General features: G+C 42.1%; 1 protein-coding gene across 10 annotated transcripts in view; it reads left to right on the forward strand.

Moving 5' to 3' along the window:
* Positions 1 to 2,979: 2,979 nt before the first annotated feature.
* The window catches only part of IFT140 (intraflagellar transport 140), an 86,938-nt gene continuing 70,674 nt past the window's right edge, over positions 2,980 to 19,243 (forward strand). For 2 of the 10 annotated variants that reach the window (XM_038150754.1, XM_038150758.1), the window contains exons 1-5: positions 8,594 to 8,769; positions 9,874 to 10,095; positions 13,487 to 13,608; positions 14,272 to 14,414; positions 18,708 to 18,883. In XM_038150754.1, coding sequence (XP_038006682.1) covers positions 8,623 to 8,769; positions 9,874 to 10,095; positions 13,487 to 13,608; positions 14,272 to 14,414; positions 18,708 to 18,883 — 810 coding nt within the window. In that variant the 5' untranslated portion in view covers positions 8,594 to 8,622. The other 8 variants (XM_038150749.1, XM_038150750.1, XM_038150752.1 and 5 more) reach the window with 8 other exon arrangements.

Consider the following 19,243-nt stretch of genomic DNA (forward strand, 5'->3'; position numbering starts at 1 on the left):
GGCCGCTCTCCCTGGAGCAATTGGGACGTTCGTGGACTGCATTGGGAACAGGCGCCCCCCCGAGGCCCTTCTCTGGACCTGAGTTTGCTGCAGGGCATTCTTCTTTTCGCAGTGGGGGCTCCTTGATGTGGACTGACACTTCTATGTGGTGAATTCACGTTAACTGCTAAGCAGGATAATTAAAAAAAAAATCTTATAACTGATACTGCAGGAGATACTTTTTCCTTAATAGCGTGTTTCTGGAAAGAACATTTTAAATCTTTATAATTTTCATAGCACGAAAGGGTGCCTTAGTCTTCTTCCAAGGAAAATCTGTGTAAGCTTAGAAATAAAGTCATAAGTAGTTAAACCTCATGATGGTGTCCAGATTCGGGAAAATTGGGCTGTCGTGGAGTATGTCGCAAGTAATTATCTATGATGGCAGAACGTGTAACAAGTCTTGAGCACTGTGTTATCACCTGTAAATATGCTGTCAAGTGTATTTGTGAGTAACCAAGTGGACTGCTCTAAATGGAATTTGTTCAAAAAGGTTTGTCTCCAGTGCCGAGCTTTGCATTTAAATCTACATCTTAATTGTTTGGGAGTGTTTTAAGAAAATATTTTCCAATTTTGTTATAATCTCGCACAAGATCATATAATTTATTTTTCCTCCTTGGCCACAACTAAATTCAACAGTACTGTTGAATTGGATTTTGCATCTCCACTACCATGTATTTCCATAGTGCTTTGCCGAGAGATGTGCAGTTATGTTCAGCTCTCCAGCTGAGGGTTTCCATTCTCTGTATGTAAATAACTTTTCCCTGCTTGAATAGCCTCATTCCCTCCAGTGGACTGTAAAGGTGTGAAATTCCTCATGTGTCTAAATGTTTGTGAGAGAAAAGCTGACTGAAAAGGAGTTGGACGAGAGCTGAGAGGCAGGGGGTAGGGTGAGATGCCAAAAGACACTTGAGCTTCCATTTGTTCAGTTTTGATCATGGCCCTTCCTCGCTATTCTGTTTTTACAGACCTGCACAACTACAAAATCCTTCCAGTGTTTGTTGTTATGGTTTTCTAGGCCAGGCAAGAACATTAACTTGGATTTGTCCCACATCCTGTGTATTTTAAGGTGTGAATAACAAATTGCTTTTTTACTAGAAAATAGAGCAAGCAATGCAGAGCTGTTCAGCAGAAGGACAAAGTTAATACTTTAGATTTGTTATTTTTTTACATTTTGAATCTAATGTGCACAATAATTGCAAATTATAACATGGCAATACTTTTTCCAAAGATCCTCGGTGTAAAAGCCACCAATACAGTGAATGTCCTGTATTTTCCTTTTACATTATTTAGAAACTAGCAGATTTCATTAATAATTTATTTCTTCTTAAAAGATTTCTCTGAAATTGTTTATTCTGGCAGACAATAATGCATGATCTTTGTGTTGCTAAAGCAGTTCTTTCCCGTGCATGAAAGAGGATTTAAATGGAAGCACAGACTGCTATTGTTAAACACTTATTGCTTAGAGAATAAGGAAGCACCTAGTCATGCAACTTTGTTCTCTTCTTGGTGTGTGATGTCAGGCCGTTAGGGGAAGGGAGGAAATGGGATGTGAGCAACTGCACTACTGCAGCCAGTCCTGGGACTTGAGGGATTTGGAGCTATATCTTTTATGATGCCAGGGACTTGGAACTAAATTTGTAAAGCCCCTTTCAACCCAAACCATTACATGGTTATGTGATTTTATGAGTAGAAGGGAAGATGTTAAGATCCTAGGAGTCCACATTTACTTGTCTATTTATCATAGAAACAGGGCTTCTCTGTCAAATATTGAAGTGCAGAAAAACTTCATTTCCAGCTAAGCCTGCACAAGTAGGAATATGTAGTTTAATTATTGGGAAAAATATTGTGTAACATTGAACTAGCCAATTCTGAGAGCTGTAAAGTGGTCACTTGAGCAGAGACAGTCAGTGGGTTGTTCAGACTATTTTTATTCTAGCCCAGAAAGGGATGATAGAGTAGATGATTTTTTTGAGGCTCCAGCTAGCTGTATGTTTCTGACTTGAGTGTATCATGTAGTTGCAGTACTTTCCACGACAGCCTGGTTGTCTGAGAAAACAAGGCATCTTCACACTGTCTGCTCAAATCCTCAACTTCTAGTCTGATGAACTCAAGGCTACAGTGAAGACAATTGGCTGGGCAGAGGCAAGAAATGAATTTCTGATGCTGGGAGTGGCACGTGAGTGAGCTAACTGGGCTATTTCATGTTCAAGGAATCCACCACAAAGAGATGCCATAAATGACTGTTAGAGCTGATGCCTTGTAGAGGGAGAAGATAAAAAGCTACAGGAAACAGGACTTTTGTCAGTTCTGCTGCTCTGGTCTACAGGAATTGCTGACTTGTAACAAGAAGGTCTAAAGCCAGTGTTTTGCCTTTCTGCCTGAGCGCTGCTCATAATTCTAGCAGATATACAGTGTGTTTCAATGTACTGTGTGTCTCTCACTGTGTACTTTTTCCTACTTGCTACCAAAACAGAGCTTTTGTGTGTGTGTGTGTTGTTATTGTTGTTGTTTTTGTGGTTTTTTTCTTTCACAGGAGTCCCTGTGTATTTGGGAAAGGAAACTTATGAACACCACATAAATGACACATTACACATGGCCAGTCAACATCAAAATATGCAGGAGCTGCTTGTCATACCTGTACCTGGTGTGGCTGTTTTTCATCTGCTTGCATAGAAGTGTTGTGACTTCAGAGGAATTACAAATGTATGTGGGTAGGACAGTGCTGTGAGGATTTGGTCTTGAATTTTTTCAACCCTTTTGAAGGTGTTTGGCAAACCTGGCTCTTAGGGCTAGCTGCAGGCCCGATGGGGACAAGAGCTGGGAATGGAGCTGGGATGTTCCTGACATGCGTTGTAGGTGGCGTGCTGAGGAGGTGCAGGGTGGTAGGAGGGCTTTACAGATTGTCTTCATTTAGATGTTACTAGAAAGACTTAGTCGTTAGGTTAAGAACTTTTCCCCCCCCACACTCTGAAAGAGCCGCTGAGCTCCGGGTGGTACAATTAAATATGGTTACGATATGCGTTTCTGTATCACGGAGGTTCAGCTGTGTCACACTCCGTCACAGCAGGTGCTTGATAGCGTTGGGGACCTGGAGGGTTTGAGGAAGGATCTCGATTCTCGGGACGACGGCACAGTCCATCACCTGCGGTAGAAAAAGCTCCTCACAGCTCAAGCCACCCAACGCTGAAGACGGCTCTGAGACCGCGCAGCGGCACGCGCGGGACCGCCGCCAGACGCGCTGCGCTCGTCACTTTCCGCCACTCTTCGTGTGCCGCCGGATGGCTTCGGCCGTTCCCGCCACTCCTCGGCTCCGCTCGCCTGTTTCCGCTCGCGGCTCGCCCCGTTGTCGGGGTAACGCAAAGCAGCGTGGAGAGACCTGCGGCCTGCGGCGCGGGCGGTGAGCGCGGGGGCGGTGAGCGGGCGGCGGGCGCTCCCACGGGCGGGGGAGAGCGGGCGGCGGGCTCTACCCGCAGCAGCCCGCGGCGTGTCGGCCAGCTCCCCATGGTTGTATCTGGGCCCGGCCCGCGACAGCGGGGTTGATCGCGGTCGGCCGGAGGTAAGGGGCGCTTGAGCGGCTGGCGCCGGGGGCGGGGGCGGCCGCGGCCGAATCCGCCCGCAGGCGAGAACATGGTGGCGTGGCCCGCGTGTTTGTCTTCTCGGAGCCGTGGAGCCCCTTGTTCTGTGTCGGCGAGTGGCGATCATGGCCCGGACGAGGGACGCGCGCAGGGTTCGGTCCGCTCCAGGAGCTGCCCACGGCAGCAGAAGCCTGGGCTCTGCCTGGCACAGGCTCCCCACCCCTTCTCCCTCTGTGCGGGTGCAGGATTCAATCCGGTTTTTGCTTCATCTGTTTTACTAATTAGAGAAGATTGTACATAGTCATTAACCATATTTTTGTAGCGCAGAGCAGTTTTGTATTATGTTTCTGTTTTGTTTTGTTTTTGTTTGTTTGCTTGCTTGTTTTTTGTTTGTTTTTTTTGTTTTCTGGGGCTGGCTCTTTTAAACAACTTCAAATTTTAAAACCAGTATTTCTCGTAGGTAGAGATTAAAGGAAAGATCTTTGCCTTTGCTTTGGTAACTTGAGCCTTGTCGGAGAGTCTTGTTAAGGCAATTTGACAGAGACCCCTTTGACCATGTGTGTGGTGACTGGGGGGCTGATGAGTCCACAGCTCCACAGGTACAGCAAACCAAGTTGCTATCAACCTCGATTAAATGTGCTGATAACACTGTGACAGAACATTAAAGCAGCTTTTTAAGTATTGTCCCCAAAGACAGAATAGCATGTATCTTTTTCCTGATCATTGATGATTATTTTGCGAAATATGTGCACGTGTTCTGGCTTGCTGCTGTCATTTGCAGTCGTTAATGTTGTCTGTAGTGTTTATCTCTGTGAACCTCATGAAGTTCAACAAGGCCATGTGCAAAGTTCTGCACTGGGTTGGGGCAATCTCCATTACCAGTATAGTCTGAAGGATGAACAGATTGAGATCAGCCCTGAGGAGAAGGACTTGGGGTACTGGTGGGTAAAGGACTGGAAATGACCTGGCAATGCACACTGGCAGCCCAGATACCCCCATGTCCTGAGCTCATTGCCACAGCATGGGCAGCAGGGAAGGGGAGAATTCTATTCTTCTGCCCTGCTCAGGTGAGACCTTCAGATATACCTCCAGCTCTGGAGCTCCAGCATAGGAAGGACATGGAGCTGGTGGACAGAGTCCAAAGGAGGCCACGGAGATGCTCCAGAGTCTGGAGCCCCTCTGCTGTAGAGACAGGCTGGAGAGCTGTGGGTATTTAGCCTGGAGAAGAGAAGGCTCTATGAATGCCTCATTGTGGCCTTCTAGTATTTTAGGAATCCATTCAGTGCCAGTGCCGGTAGCTCAGGGTGCAGTTGCAGTGCAAGCTGCAGATTGAGCTTTGGGTAGCCAGAGCAAGAGGCTGTGAACTGCCGACACTCTGCATAACACAGGCATGGGGACCTGTGGCCCAGCCAGGTGAGGGATGCTCAGAGGCACTCAGCAGCAGCTGACAACCCTCAGGCTTTCCACGCCCTTAGACTGAAAGGGCATAAAAGTCCCGGGGTTCCTTTGTTTGACATTCTTCCTTGGAGATACCAGCTTGAACTGTAATTTTGTTATTGCACCAAAATGAAATTATTTTAATGATCCAGATATCTGAGACTGCTATGGGAAACCTATGGTTGAGCTGGTAAGGAAAGCTGGTCTGACTGTGGAGGTGTACCTGTGCGGGGGCCTCGGTCCCAGCTCAGGTGGTTCAAGAGTGATTGTCAGGGTGGCTTCTGGATGGCTGGACAAGGAAGTTGTCTTCTTAAAAAGAACTTTATGGTATCTTGTAAGAAAGATGGATATAGACTTCTTACCAAGGCTTGTATTGACAGGATGAAGGGCTAATGGTTTAAACTGGCACATGTTAGTTTTAGTTTATGCATAATGAAGAAAAGTTTTATTGTGATGGTGCTGAGGCCCCGGCACAGGGTGCCCAGAGAAGCTGTGGCTGCCCCCAGATCCCTGGAAGAGTCCAAGGCCAGGCTGGACAGGGTTTGCACCAACCTGGGATAGTGGGAGGAGTCTCTGCCCATGGAAGGGGGTGGAACTGTGTGAGCTTCAGGTCCCTTCCAACCCAAACCATGCTGTGATTTCATGAGGTCTAACCATTTTTAAGAATTGCCTGTGGGCTGTTTTAAAAGTGTCTGTCAGATGTATCTAATTTGATCTTTGAGCTCAATTATGGGGGCTTGGTCATGTTCTATTCCAAAATACAAAATGGTTAACTTTTTCAGAAATTTTATTTTTTGAAACCTTGGAAAAATAGAACATGCCAGAATAGTTTGTAGAGGCAGTGTTACTTGGTTTTCTTTTTCTTTCTTTGAAGACTTTTTTGAAGAGGCAGCTGTCAAAGCTACAGTGTAAATACATGAGGTAGCAGTAATCATGTGAGTAATGAATTCCCAAGATCTCAGCAAGAAAATGAATATTGGTTCAATTATTTTTACACCACTGAGTAATCCACTTATGTAAGCCATTTATTTATTTGTGTGTAGCAGTCTGCTGCGCAACTCTGTGTAGTTACTGTGACAGTGAAGAGTATTTTGTATTTGGGGTTGTCCATAATTTACGTGACAGTATCACTGAGTCTTGTTTTAGTAAGTGCCAGTCTGCCGTTTTAAATATACACCGTTTTGGTTGACATTTTTTCCTTGCTGTCTATTAATTCCAAAAGTTAAATTAATAAGTTGAACAAGATATGCAGTTTGGAAGCCTGATAAACTGATTTCTGTCATTGAAGGGGACTGAAATAGCTGAATAATAATAAGTAATATCAATACCTACCGACGCAAGGAACAACTAAAAGTAGAAAATGGTGGCTATAAAGAAGACATTACAGCTGCATGGCTTGCGTGATAAAACCGTTATTTCATATGAAATGTAGCTTTGTTTTCATTTAGGCATCTTACATTTTTATTTTAATCTGAATTGAAATTCTTTATTATTTCAAATTTTGAGCCCATCTAAAGCTTATAGTCAAATATGGACTAAACCCTTCCTCTCTTAGAGGAAAATGAAACAGATAAAATAAGGAGTAAAGTAGTAGTATGGGCACAGAATTTTGGAACAGTACTGGAGATGTAAGAAAACTTTTAAAATACATGAAATCAAGATGAAAAACACTCCAAATTTTATTTGAATGGGTTGTTTTTTTTTTTTTTTGAGTGGTGATAAAACTGGACCCATGCAATGCCACTTTGGGAATGCTGAGGATTTTGAAGGATTGTACAGATAAAAGTGAGTAGATCTTGTTGGAAGATGAAATGGTTTGTCCTTAGGATGTCTGCTCTCATATCCAGTACTTGATGTTGTTCCTTGTATGTGTCAGAGGCAAGATACAGAATTCCCAATTTACTGAACAGAGTTGCCCACCTTTCTAAAATAAATGCCCAGCAAATTAGTTATTTGAGGTGCTGACAGAAGATTTAAAGAAAAGAGGCCTTAACAGTCTGTTGATGCCCATTTTACATGCTGGTGGCTTGGGCAAGTCTCACTGTTGTGCATGTGTGTGTGCCTGTGGATTCTGAACTCATGGCTTACCTGTGCAGAAGAAAACATCTCTTCCCCTTAATTGTCACAGAAGTCTTTTAAATGTTTCATGCTTGGGGGTTTTTTTGTGTGTATGTTTGTTTGCATTGTTTTCTTGGGGGTCTTGTTTTATTTTTCACTGGGTCTTGGCAGGGTTCTGTACGTGGGGAGGAGTAATCCCATGCACTAGTCTAGGTTGGGGGCTGCCCTGCTAGACAGCATCTCTGTGGAGAAGGACCTGGGGGTCACCAGCTGTCCTTGATCAGCTGTGTGCCCTGGGCCAAGATGGTGGCTGCTGGGGTGTGTGAGGAAAGGCATTGTTAGTGGGTCGGGGAGGGGATCCTGCCCCTCTGTTCAGCCCTGATGAGGCACATCTGGAGCACTGTGTCCCATTCTGGGAGCTGGGCCTGTTGAGCCTTGAGAAGAGACAGCTGAGAGGGGACCTCATCCCTGTCTGTCAGTGTCTGCAGGAAAAGCTCAGGAGAATGGACCAGGCTGTGCTCCATGGGGCTCAGCAATGGCACTAGAGGCAATGGGCAGAAACTTGAACACAGGAAGTTTCATCTAAATATGAGGAAGAACTTCTTTACTGTGTGGGTGATTAGGCATGGAATAGGCTGCTCCAGAGAGGATGTGAAGTCTCCCTCATTGGGGATATCCAGAATTGTCTGGACACAATCCTATGCCATGTGCTCTGGGAAGACTCTGCTTGAGCAGGGAGGTTGGACCAGTTGACCCACTGAGTTCTATGACTCTCTGATTATTTGCTAGGAATTTGAGGTGTTTCACTCCAGCTGGTTCGTTTTGAAACTGAGCTGACTGGATCCCATGACACAAACCCTAAAACCATTTCTGTGTATAAATTATTACAGATTATTAGTGACGCGCTCCATTTCTGACCCACAATGCTGAAAAGGGTTTTGTTCTCATGTTCTTTTCTGTGCAGCATCAGCACTTTTTTCATTCAAATGTTGGTAACATTTCCAATGTAAATAGCAGATAGTGTGATTTCAACAGTACAAAGTGGTGACAACTGTTGAAACTTACTTTGAAAACCCAGGCATGAGACTTAGCAACATAAAAGAGTTCAGTCTGTACATTAATTAACATCTTTGGATATGAAGTACTGGAAGTAGCTTTCTGGTAAATACTGAGTTATTTCAGAGTCCTTTGAAGTAGGCCAGCACAAGCCACTGTGAGAGGCTTGGTACCTGCCTATGCACACTGTGACTCTACAGAGTGTGAGGCTCAGTGTTTCTCCTTTTATTTTTAAATGCCAATCTGACATTCTCATGTCTGTGTAGTATGTGCAACAAGATGATGCTGTAGTTTTATTTTCCCCCTTGTTTTAACCCATATATATGTCATATATAGTACATAAATTCAATATAATATTGCATATATGTGGTGTGTATATATTATCTGCATAAATAAACCTGATAGAGATGTTTTTATTTGTTGTACAGGTGTGCAGTCTGAGACAGCTCCTGTTTTTATGGCTGTGTATGTGGATCATCAAACAGATGCTCCTGATTCTGTTGCCTCCCCTTCCCATATAGCATGGCACCCACTTCATCCACTCCTGGCAGTTGCTTCCATCAGCACAGCAGGTGGGGGCTGTGTGGATATCTACCTGGAACAGGTGAAAAATCAGCAACTTTGCTTTTGCTCTCGATATAGAGTCACAGAATTGCAGGATAGTTTGGATTGGAAGGGACCTTTAGGATCATCTTGTCCCAACCACTTGCCATGCACAGGGACACCTTCCATAGACCAGGTTGCTCCAAGCCCCATCCAACCTGGCCTTGAACACTTCCAGAGATGTGAGATGTCACACAGCTTCTCTCAGCAACTTTTATCGTTGTTCTAATTTAAAACTTTACATTTTTAATCTCTATTTTTGCAGGCTTACTTATCCTCCTGAAATCTCTCTGGGTTTTAATTACTGTCTATGTCCTGTGCTATACAGAACATGACAGATTCATCAGCCATTCATTACATATATTTTTAAAAAGATCTTCATAAATTAAATTGATCTTTCCTTTGAAATTCGATGTTTACAGTCTATAAGTCTTGTTTGTGATGGTTATTGATTTGCTTTTTGCTTCTCATAGTGTGAGAATTTCAGGCTTGTATGTAAATGAATACATAATTCTGCTGCTGCTGCTTTTTAACTCTTAAGTGAATAGAACATACTAAGAAATGGAAATTGAACAAATGACTCTACCATCTCAACACTGAACTGATTTTCTGCCTGTAGACAGATTTTTTTTTGCATACTCTAACTTTTACATTAGAGCCTTGTGTAAGACTTTGGTTTGCATAATTTTTAGGGAAGTAGCATTAAAAGGTAACTAAGTCTGCAGCAGACTTACTGAAACGTGTCTCTTAATATAATAGCCTATAAAATATGTACTTTTCAAAATGTATTCTGAAAAATTGTTATCCAAGTTTAAAAAATGGAAAAATAAAATGATTCACATAAAATATTCTTGTGAACCATGCCTAAAGGAGGATCTGCCTTTAAGGGTTGTTGAAGCATTAGATTATTCTATGCCCTTAGTGATGTGCTTAGTTCTTTTTCAATAGCTGGATTTTTATTTTTTTTTTTTACTTTGAAATGTGCTTGAAGCCTTCTTATATCCTTTATACGGGAAAGAAAGCTTGATATTGACTGGGCTATGAATTGGAAGGTTTGGTTGCTGAGTTTCCACTGCACTGAGCTCACACTGATTTCTGTTTGTAGGGAGAACATGTGCCTGATTCCCATGTTGAGAGAAGCTTTCAAGTCACGTTACTTGCCTGGCACCCTTCCAGACCCATTCTGGCATCAGGATGGGAGACAGGAGGAGTTCTGATACTGAACAAACAAGACAAGGAGCAGCACACTGTACCCCCAAATCACAGCGCCAAAATCACGGTCCTGAGCTGGAGTACAAGTGGTACCTGCCTTGTGTCTGGGGATGGGGTGAGTACTGAAATGCCATGTGGATTTGATGTGCAACACAGTCTTGGAAGCTCTGTAATAGGAAAGGATCATGGAATGGAGATCCATGGGGAAGGGAGAGTTGTGTGGGAGGGGAATTTCCTTTCCTTGGGGACAAATTAAAACTGTTAGGGAATAAAAGAAAGTCTTAGTGTTTTAATTTTTTCTACAATATTATTCTACAATTAAAGAATTGCCATTCTATAATTTTTCTTTAAATAAAAGTGTGTTGGATCTCAGTGAGTGCTGAGTACTGATGAAGGTTTAAGGCTATTTCATGGATGGAGTAATTCAGGTATAGACAATTTGAATTCTTTTGTCCTGTCCATGCACAAGTTTTAGGGCAGACTCAAGAATAGCTGTTGAGAAACAAATTCCAGCTATGACATACTCAACCATACTGAGTGCAGAGTAGTGCTCACTGTAAACCCATGCTAATCTCTCTTTTTCTGGTTTTATTAATGCCTTAAAATTGTGTCAAATTGATTTTATTGGGAAATGTGACACTCTATTTCTTGATGAGTTGGTTGCCCTTTTACATAGTGAAGTGAGAAAGCAGCTATTTAATATTCAGGATTAAGTATTCATAGAATATTCTGATTTTGCCAGTTCCTGAGTCAGCCAATGAATAAAAAAAAAAACAGTTTTTTTTTCCTGTATTTTCCCTGATTCAAACTTCAGCTTGCCCAAGAATTTCAGTTCTGCTCTTACCTATATGTCAGAATTCCCAATATTCTTATGGGAGGATTTGCAAACAAATTCATTGTTTGTAAAGTTCTGCTGCTGCATTTGACAGAAATGCAGAAATTCAAAACTGAGTAAAAAGAGAATTTATCATCATCTTTATTAGAAAAGAGAAAGTTCTGCCTAGGCAAAAGATGGACACATCTCAGTGTAGCTGAGGCCCTAATCATAATGAGACAGTACATTGGTATAGACAGAGCTTACATTTATGAACAAAATACTTTTCAAATTGATTTCAAATCAGTGTCACTATGCTATGGTCTGAGGTGCAGCACAGATATACTTCATTTCCTACATATTATCCAATAGTTTATAAATTTATTTTTAATATTTTTCCCATGAGGGTTTATTTTTAGGAAACTTCCATTAGGTGAGTGCTGTCAGGATCATGTTCTGCTTATATTAGAGGAAATTCTTTGGAAAGAAGATAAATATTTGGATCCTGATTAAGTTTCTGTTTCACCCAGAGGGTGGTTGGACACTGGAAAGGCTCCCCAGAGAATGTTTAGAGTTGCAAGGCTTCCAGAGCTCCAGGAGCCTTTGGACAAGCACTCGGGTACAGGATGGGATTGTTGGGTTGTCTGTGCGTGCCAGGAGTTGGGCTTGATGATCTGTGTGAGTCACTTCCAACTGAGCATATTCCGTGATTCTAACTTCACTAATATTTGCGTCATCATACATCCTGAAATGCAAGAAAATTATTTGAAAATAACTTCATAAAGTTTGAATAGGATACCATGAAAATCAGAAGCTTTTAATTTGTTTTAAGTAAAAATAACATGGATGATTTCCACGTTTTGATCACACAGAGGATCTAGGTGATTTCTATAATGAAAGTCTATTTGTAAGGCAAATTGCTTTCATACCAAGTAACTAGAGCTTTGGGTTTTTAGAAATTATTGGGAAGTTGCAGGATAGAATCAGAGAATATCTTCATTTGGAAAAGACATTTAGATAGATGATAAGGCCAATGTCCTGTGTCCTTTAAAAATATAATTTGAAAAGAGATGAGTTCTGCATCCTTTCCAGTATGACTTAGGAGAGGTTGTGAGTCTTTTTTGTTTCCAATCTCATGTGCTCCAAACTAAGAATTGAGATTGCAAGTAGGTTATCTGGATATAGGCTGGAATATCTAGAAGGAGGTGGAACAAAGGTCAGTAGCTTTAGAAAGCTGCAGGCTTTTCCTCCAGCTTATAAATGGTGCAGGTGGTTTTAGTTGGGATCCTTGGAAATTGGTGGCATGTAAAGCTGATGGAAGAGTGAGAGGAGGAACCAACAAGGTTGGTTCATAGGATCCTGTGATTTTCAGAGGTAACTAGCAAACATTTTATGAACTTCAAGTGTCCTCTTGGGACAGGAGTACTGCAGTGTCACAGTTGCACAGCTGAGTGGCATTCTTTAAGCTGCAAGACACATAGCACTTAATAAACAGTTTTAGATGGTATAACTATTGTCATCTTACTGTTGAAAAGAAGTTAGAAATTTGAATCTTAGGAAAAAAAGAAGGAAATGTTACTTTAGAAGGCCTCAGCTGCATCTTGTGTGGCTTTTAGTTAGAATTGTGAAGAATTAGTGACCATTGCTACCAGTCTTCCACTTCCAGGAAAGGGATGATACTTCATTGAAAACAATAAATAAAAATAGAGCAAATTCTAATATCACTTTATTGTTGTCTATCTTAATGAAATAAAATGAGATTGAGCTTGATATTGTAAATTGTTGCTGGGTTTTTTAATGTAGTGCTTACATGGAAGGTTCCTAAATACAATTTGGTTTCATAAGTACTAACATAACAACAATAATCATCTTAGCATTCCAACTGTGAGGATATACTGTAAGTCAGTTTGTTGGAATTTGTCTCCATTCTTTCCAGTCACCAGGGGTTTGTTGCTCCTGAGCTGGCACTGCAAGGTGTGAGTTATGTGAGCACTGTGCCAGACTTGAGGGCTGACCTGTGTTGACCACTGTTGAGTTAATTAGCTAACCAGACTTCCTTTCTTTAGCATCTGTGATTTTTCTAGTTACTAGATTATTCTTCTGAAAGTAAGTTCTTGATTTTTCTAAAAGTAAGCTCTTGAGTGTCTGCTCCAAAAGAGGAGGAAAGCTCCAGAAATTAAAAAATTCTGCCCTTGATCTTTGTGCACCCTGTGACTTTAAATGTCTAATCATATACCCATGCTCATCTACATCAGTTTTATATGCACTTACTTGAGGGATGCATATGCTCTGCTATCCTTTATTTCAATTGCTAAAAATAAGCTATCAGACTACTTGCAAGAAAAAATGTGGAAAGGACATTATCAAGACAAATATTTACATCTGCTACTTGCAGAAGAAAACCAAGACTGTTCCGTGTAATTGCTCTGGCAGTGTGATTTAACTAAAAAAGGATAGGACCAACAAGCATTTTTTAGATAATTTGATTTTAAGGGAGCAAATAATATAATGTTAAAGATAGCCTTGATTCCCTGTGGCTTAGTTTTAAGCAGGCATAATTGTATGTGTCAACTAAACAAAAGGAAGGGTGTTGCTCTGTCAATAAAACATTTATTTTTATGTGCAGTGATTAGCTTGAGTCTGAATTCTCATCTGTGTGCAAAGGGTAATGAATTAACTTGTCTTTTTCTAGCACGGTGTCTTGCATCTGTGGAAGATGGACCATCGGGGCAGAGTCCAGGGTCCTGCCCTGGTTAAACAGGAGTATGGGAAATGTTTGTGGCACTGTGTCTTTCAGCCACCCCCTCCTGGCGAGTGAGTATTGGTCCCGTCAGAGCTCTGCTAGACCAAGTCTTTGTCTTGTTCCACAAAAAGTCCTACCCACAAATGAACTATTTTAAAATATATTAAAAATGTTCTTTTCATAACTGCCCTATATTTCCAAGCTCTTTTCCCACTCTGGTAGCTGGCTCTGTGTCCTGTGTGCAGTAACTGGTCTTCTTTCTCTTCTCCACATCTTCTGTCCGTTATTGTTGACACTTCTGTCTTAGTTCTTCTACTTAGCAATATTGCTGATTGTGGAAAGCCATAAACACAGTGGAAACACAATTATCATTATATTTTTGTCAAAAATAATTAAATTAAAAGTCAGTTCTTAAATATAATTATTTCTTTCCTGTCCAAGCAAGAAATAGGAAGCAGCTGTAGTGAAAAAGAAGAGTTTTCCTTGTCTGGGCTTTTCTGTTTTACATCTCTGAAAAAATAGTGATGTGTTTTGAAAAAAAAGGTGAAACAATGCAAATGAAAACTAATATTGAAATTTTGTTTTGTATCTTTTTGAGTTTGCCCTTTTTTCAATCAGTGTATGAAACATCTTTGTTCTCTTTGTACAATATGTTTTTTAAACTGCTCATCCATTCTTTGAGACTGAAACTACAGTTATGAAAAGAATTGGGAATGAAGTATCTCTCTTTGCAGGGACTTTGTACAGCTGGCAAAAGCAGCTGTGAGTGGTGATGAGAAAGCCTTGGATATGTTTAACTGGAAGAAAGCTGGAATAGGACCGCCTCTGAAAACGGCAGTCCAGGAAGGACTCTCCTTCTTTATCACTTTGACAGATGGTAAGCGCAAAACCATTTTTCCATTTGGCTGGGAAGTTGTTTCCTTAATGCTTCAGAATAGCTCAGTGCATGATAGTCTTGTTTTCATATATCTGACACCTGGGGTTTATTCATATATCCCTCATATTCATATCTTCAATAGGGTAGAGTATTCTGTAGGAGTTGCAGAATATTTGGTAAGAAATTAATAAAACTACTGAAATATTATCATCTTCAGGGTGGTCTTGTTCACAAGGTCACCAGAGGTACTGAGTTAGTCAGGTTCCGGAAGAAGTGAGTATGAGGAAAACAATCTCTAACACACAAGTGTAGATAAAATTAGCTTTTGTGCAAAGCTTCAAAATAATGCATGTGTTGTGAATTCTTTTTTCTGTAAGTAGGTAAATTTTGCTAAAATATACGTCTTAAATTCTCAATTCTCTTTTCACTTTTTTCTCATGCTTTGAAATGATGCTTCAGTCTTACAGAACAAAAAAAAAGGTCTGAGAATCTGTTTTGTTAGTTTGCTGCCTAATATTGTTTCTTCTCTGCATTTTTCTCTTCCTTGCCTTTTACTCTTCCCTGTCTTTTCCTATCCTTTTTAGTCTTCTGGGTACTAGTTTGCTCTTAGCTAACTTTCTTCCCACCCCAAATTTTTTTGTGATGCCATCTCTCTGTAATTTGTTCTCTCTGAACTGGAGCCAGAATGTGTGTGAGAAGTTGCATAATGGGTGTTTCTGGCAGGTGATTCGAGTCATCCTGTTGATTCAAGTGTTAACTGTTATGAAAACGTTTCAATTACGCTGGTTCTGCAGCTCTATTACAATTTGATTCAGTGTTGTACCAAAATTGACCCCTCTTGTTTACACCAGTACAGCACCAGTACAGCCTGCCGGAGGGGCAAGGGCCAGCTGTGTGGTTGGTTTGCAGTGTACCTTCTTTTAATGTGTGAATACGAGCCTCTTTACTAGAAGGGTACCATTTAAAGGGAAAATGGACACAAGGTGCTTCATAAAGATACAAGGAGAGAAGCTTTGAGAAGCTGTGCCCGTTCCGTCCTCACCTTCAAAGCCGCTGTTGTGATGGTGCAGAGCCCCATCTAGGGACAGGTTGTGTGTCCTGCGGGTGCTGTCCTTGGCTTGGGCCTCTGTCTCGGTTTGAGGCAAATTAGGAGGAAACGTCCTGAAAGGAGCGTCTCCTCTGAAAAAAAGGCAGGTTTGCGACACACCCTCTTCCCATCAGACGAAAGGAATTTTTTGGAGAAAAGGAAAAAAACCTGTTTATTTAACACACAGAGTGCACGCAGACACGGGAACAAGAATGAATAATGTTAGATACTAAAACCTTCTCGCTGCGGAGAAAGCTGGTGGATTTTGGAGTCGTGCTTAGCTTCTCTCGAGGACTGGAGCCGGTTGTCCCTGCAGCCTCCCCCCACCAGGCCGTGGCGTGGGGCTCCTGGTGATGGTCTGGTTTTTTGGGCTGGAGCAAAGCTGAACAGTTCCAGAAGAAGCAGCCACAGTTGCGGGAAAAACTTCTTGACTCAGCTAATGAAAAGAAGCTAGCCAGAAACAAAAGAATTTAACTCTCCTTTCTCGTGAGAAAGACCCGGGGGAGAATCGGTGTTGGAACACAAACTGCTGAAAGAATTCCCCTGGCTTCTCCCTGTCTCTCAGACCTAGCTTGAAGTTACAGAACCTGTGTCTCGGCATAAAGCAGATGATAGGGGATACAGGATTATAAAGTCACCCCAAGACAGCCTCCTTGTCATACTTCTCAAATTTCAATCAAATTGTACTGTCTGATTGTTCCTTGTGAGCAGCCTCATTGCTTGAGTTGGTTTAAGCATATGTATTTTGGATTCAGTTCTTAATCTAGTAGTGATCTGCTGTAACTCCCAAATGTCCTGAGAAGGACTTGGGGATGCTGGTGAGTGAGAGCTGGACATGCCCCAGCTGTGTGCGCTGGCACCCAGATATACCCTGTATGCTGGGCTGATCCCACAGTATGGGCAGCAGAGGAGGGGGGATTTTGCACCTTAGCCCCACTCAGGTGAGACCCCACCTGCAGAGTTGCCTCCAGCTCTGGGGTTATCAACACAGGAATGACATGGAGCTGTTGGAATGAGTCCAGAGGTGGCCATGGAAATGCTTCATGGACTGGAGCCCCTCTGCTCTAGAGCCAGGCTGGGAGAGCTGGGGGTGCTCATCTGAAGAGAAGGCTCCAGGGAGACCTCAGAGCCTCTTCCAGTGCCTAAGGGGGTTTCAGGAGAACTGGAGAGGGACTTTGGAGGGCCTGGAGGGACAGGACAAGGGAATGGTTTCCCACTGCCAGAGGACAGGGTTAGAAGGGGTATTGGGAAGGAATTGTTCCCTGTGAGGGTGGTGAGGCCCTGGCACAGGGTGCCCAGAGTCCCCTGGATCCCTGGAAGTGTTCGAGGCCAGGCTGGATGAGGCTTGGAGTAACCTGGACTAGTGGGAGATGTCCCTGCCTGTGACAAGCATGTTAAAAAGAGATTAATTTTAAAAGTCCCTTCAAAACCAAAATGTCCTGTGATTTAGGAAGATGAGGATATCTATGCAGGGTCTTATTGCAGGGAGAAAATAAAGCAGTGGGACAGGACTTGAAATTTTTTTTATATAGCTGAAATGTAGGGGATGGTAATATATTTGCAAGAGTTTTGGAAATTTAAACATTCTTTTTAATCAGATCATATCTCTTATGTTTTAGAGCAGATTCTTAATGTCCGTTCTTATACACTTGTGTTTTCTGCTTAAGCTTTTGGGGGAAGATGCTATTTAATTTAATAGGTTTTTTGATTTGCGATGGTGTAAAATGTTGCCCTTATGTAATACTGTGGTTTGCTAAGAAATTATGTGAAGGTGGCTTGCGATCTGTCAGATTTTGATGACATTGGTTTGGGTGATTCTTGTAGTACCACTTGCAAACAGCTGTGCTGCTTGTTGGGGGTTTTGCTGCCTGAACCCGTGCATGCAACGGGCCAAGGCCAGCTGTATAAGATTCAAGAAGACAAAATGTCATCTGCTGCACTTGTGTGACAACAACCCCATGGATTGTTCCAGGCTTGGGGGAGAGTGGCTAGAAAGTGCCCCGCAGGAAAGGCCCTGGGGGTACTGGTGACAGCAGCTGAACCTGAGTCCAGCTGTGCAATAAGGTCAGTGGCACCTGGCTCACCTGGCTTGGATCAGCCATAGTGTGGCCACTGGCCCAGCACAGAGACCCCCCCCCTGCGCTGGATGCTGCTGAGACACCTGGATTCTGGGCCCCTCATGACAAGAAAGACCTTAAGAGGCTAGAGTGTGTCCAGAGAAGGGAACAGAGCTGGGATAAGGTCTGGAGCACAAGTCTGATGAGGAGCAGCTGAGGGAGCTGGGGGCCTCAGCTTGAAGAAAAGGAGGCTCGGGGGGACCTTCTGGCTCTGCACAACTCCCTGACGGAAGGCTTCAGGCAGGTGAGGGTTTGGGCTCTGCTCCCAGGGAGCAAGGAGCAGGACAAGGGGAAACAGCCTCAAATTGTGCCAGGGGAGGACAGACTGGAGGAAGAGATTTCTTCACAGGAAGGATTGTTAGGCATTGGAATGGACTGCCTAGGGCAGTGGTGAAGTGATCATCCCAGGAAGTGTTCAAAAATGACTAGATGTGGCACCTCATTGTATGGTTGTTGGGTGTGGTGCTACTTGATCAAAGGTTGGGCTTGATGATTTTGGAGGTCTTTTCCAACCTTAATGATTCTGTGATTCTATGATTATAGAGTAGTACAACTTAATGACATTATAATGGCTTTTAAAATGTTGATGGGTGCATTAGTTACTGATGTTAGTGTTTTTAGAAAAACATTGCCCCATTTGCCAGTCAAATTATGGATTAAAGATGAATTTGGTTGTTTGGTGCAGGGTTTCCTAAACAATGAAGAACTTCAGGTCCACAGTTTTCCGTCATCTCAACTCTGCTCTAAATTGAACCAATTCTTAGCTGCCATTCTTCTTTCACAGATTTTTTTTCCTAAGACTGAAGATTTCAGATGCTATCATTTATACAGAAAGTTTATTTGCAGTTTAAAATTATTGAAAGTATTCCCCTGTGGATTTTCTAAATGGGGAAAAATATGCTTTGGTTTATTGCTCTGGTCAGCTATTTTACTGTCTATGCTGAGGCAAACTACAAAATGAAAGAATTTTTGTTATTTTTACATTTTCAGCACTTGAGGAATGTTTTGTTAACGTAGAAAGTATCAATTTTGGCTTTTGTAGCTAAAAGATGTCAACTAAAATCTGCACCTTGTTTATTTGTGCTACAGGTTCTGTGCATTATGTGAATGAGAAAGGGAAGACAAGGCAGGTGTTGTCTACGGACAGTCTGGTCCGAAAGCTCCTGTTGCTAGAGGAAAGAGATATTTTACTTGTAATAACAGAGACTCTGCAGTTGTCCTTACATGCAGTTTCTGCCGAGGGAGAGGCAGAAGAACTCATGAAGGTAAGAGTCATAGTACAGGATAAAGTTGCAATATTTATTCTTTGTAAGTTTTTGTTTTGTTTTTTGATTATCACTATTTTGCTTTCAAATGAATCAACTCTCATATTTGTTTCTCGGATAATATATTGATGAGGAAGCAAAAACAGCTTATCTAAAAGTGGAATAGAATGATGTGTTACTGAACTTGGAAAGATAGTTTTCATCTTGTCTTCCTGTTTTTTCATAGTTCTTTTCATTTTGACCCTATCTTAATTCTATTACACTTACTTTCAGTTTCTTAGTGAATTAGAGAAAAATTGGAAATTCTAGTTGTCCTGGTTGCAGAGGTGGGTGGTGCTTAGCACCATGTAGGTGCAGCTA

Source organism: Motacilla alba, chromosome 14 (assembly GCF_015832195.1).
Source record: "Motacilla alba alba isolate MOTALB_02 chromosome 14, Motacilla_alba_V1.0_pri, whole genome shotgun sequence".
Lineage (NCBI taxonomy): Eukaryota > Metazoa > Chordata > Aves > Passeriformes > Motacillidae > Motacilla > Motacilla alba.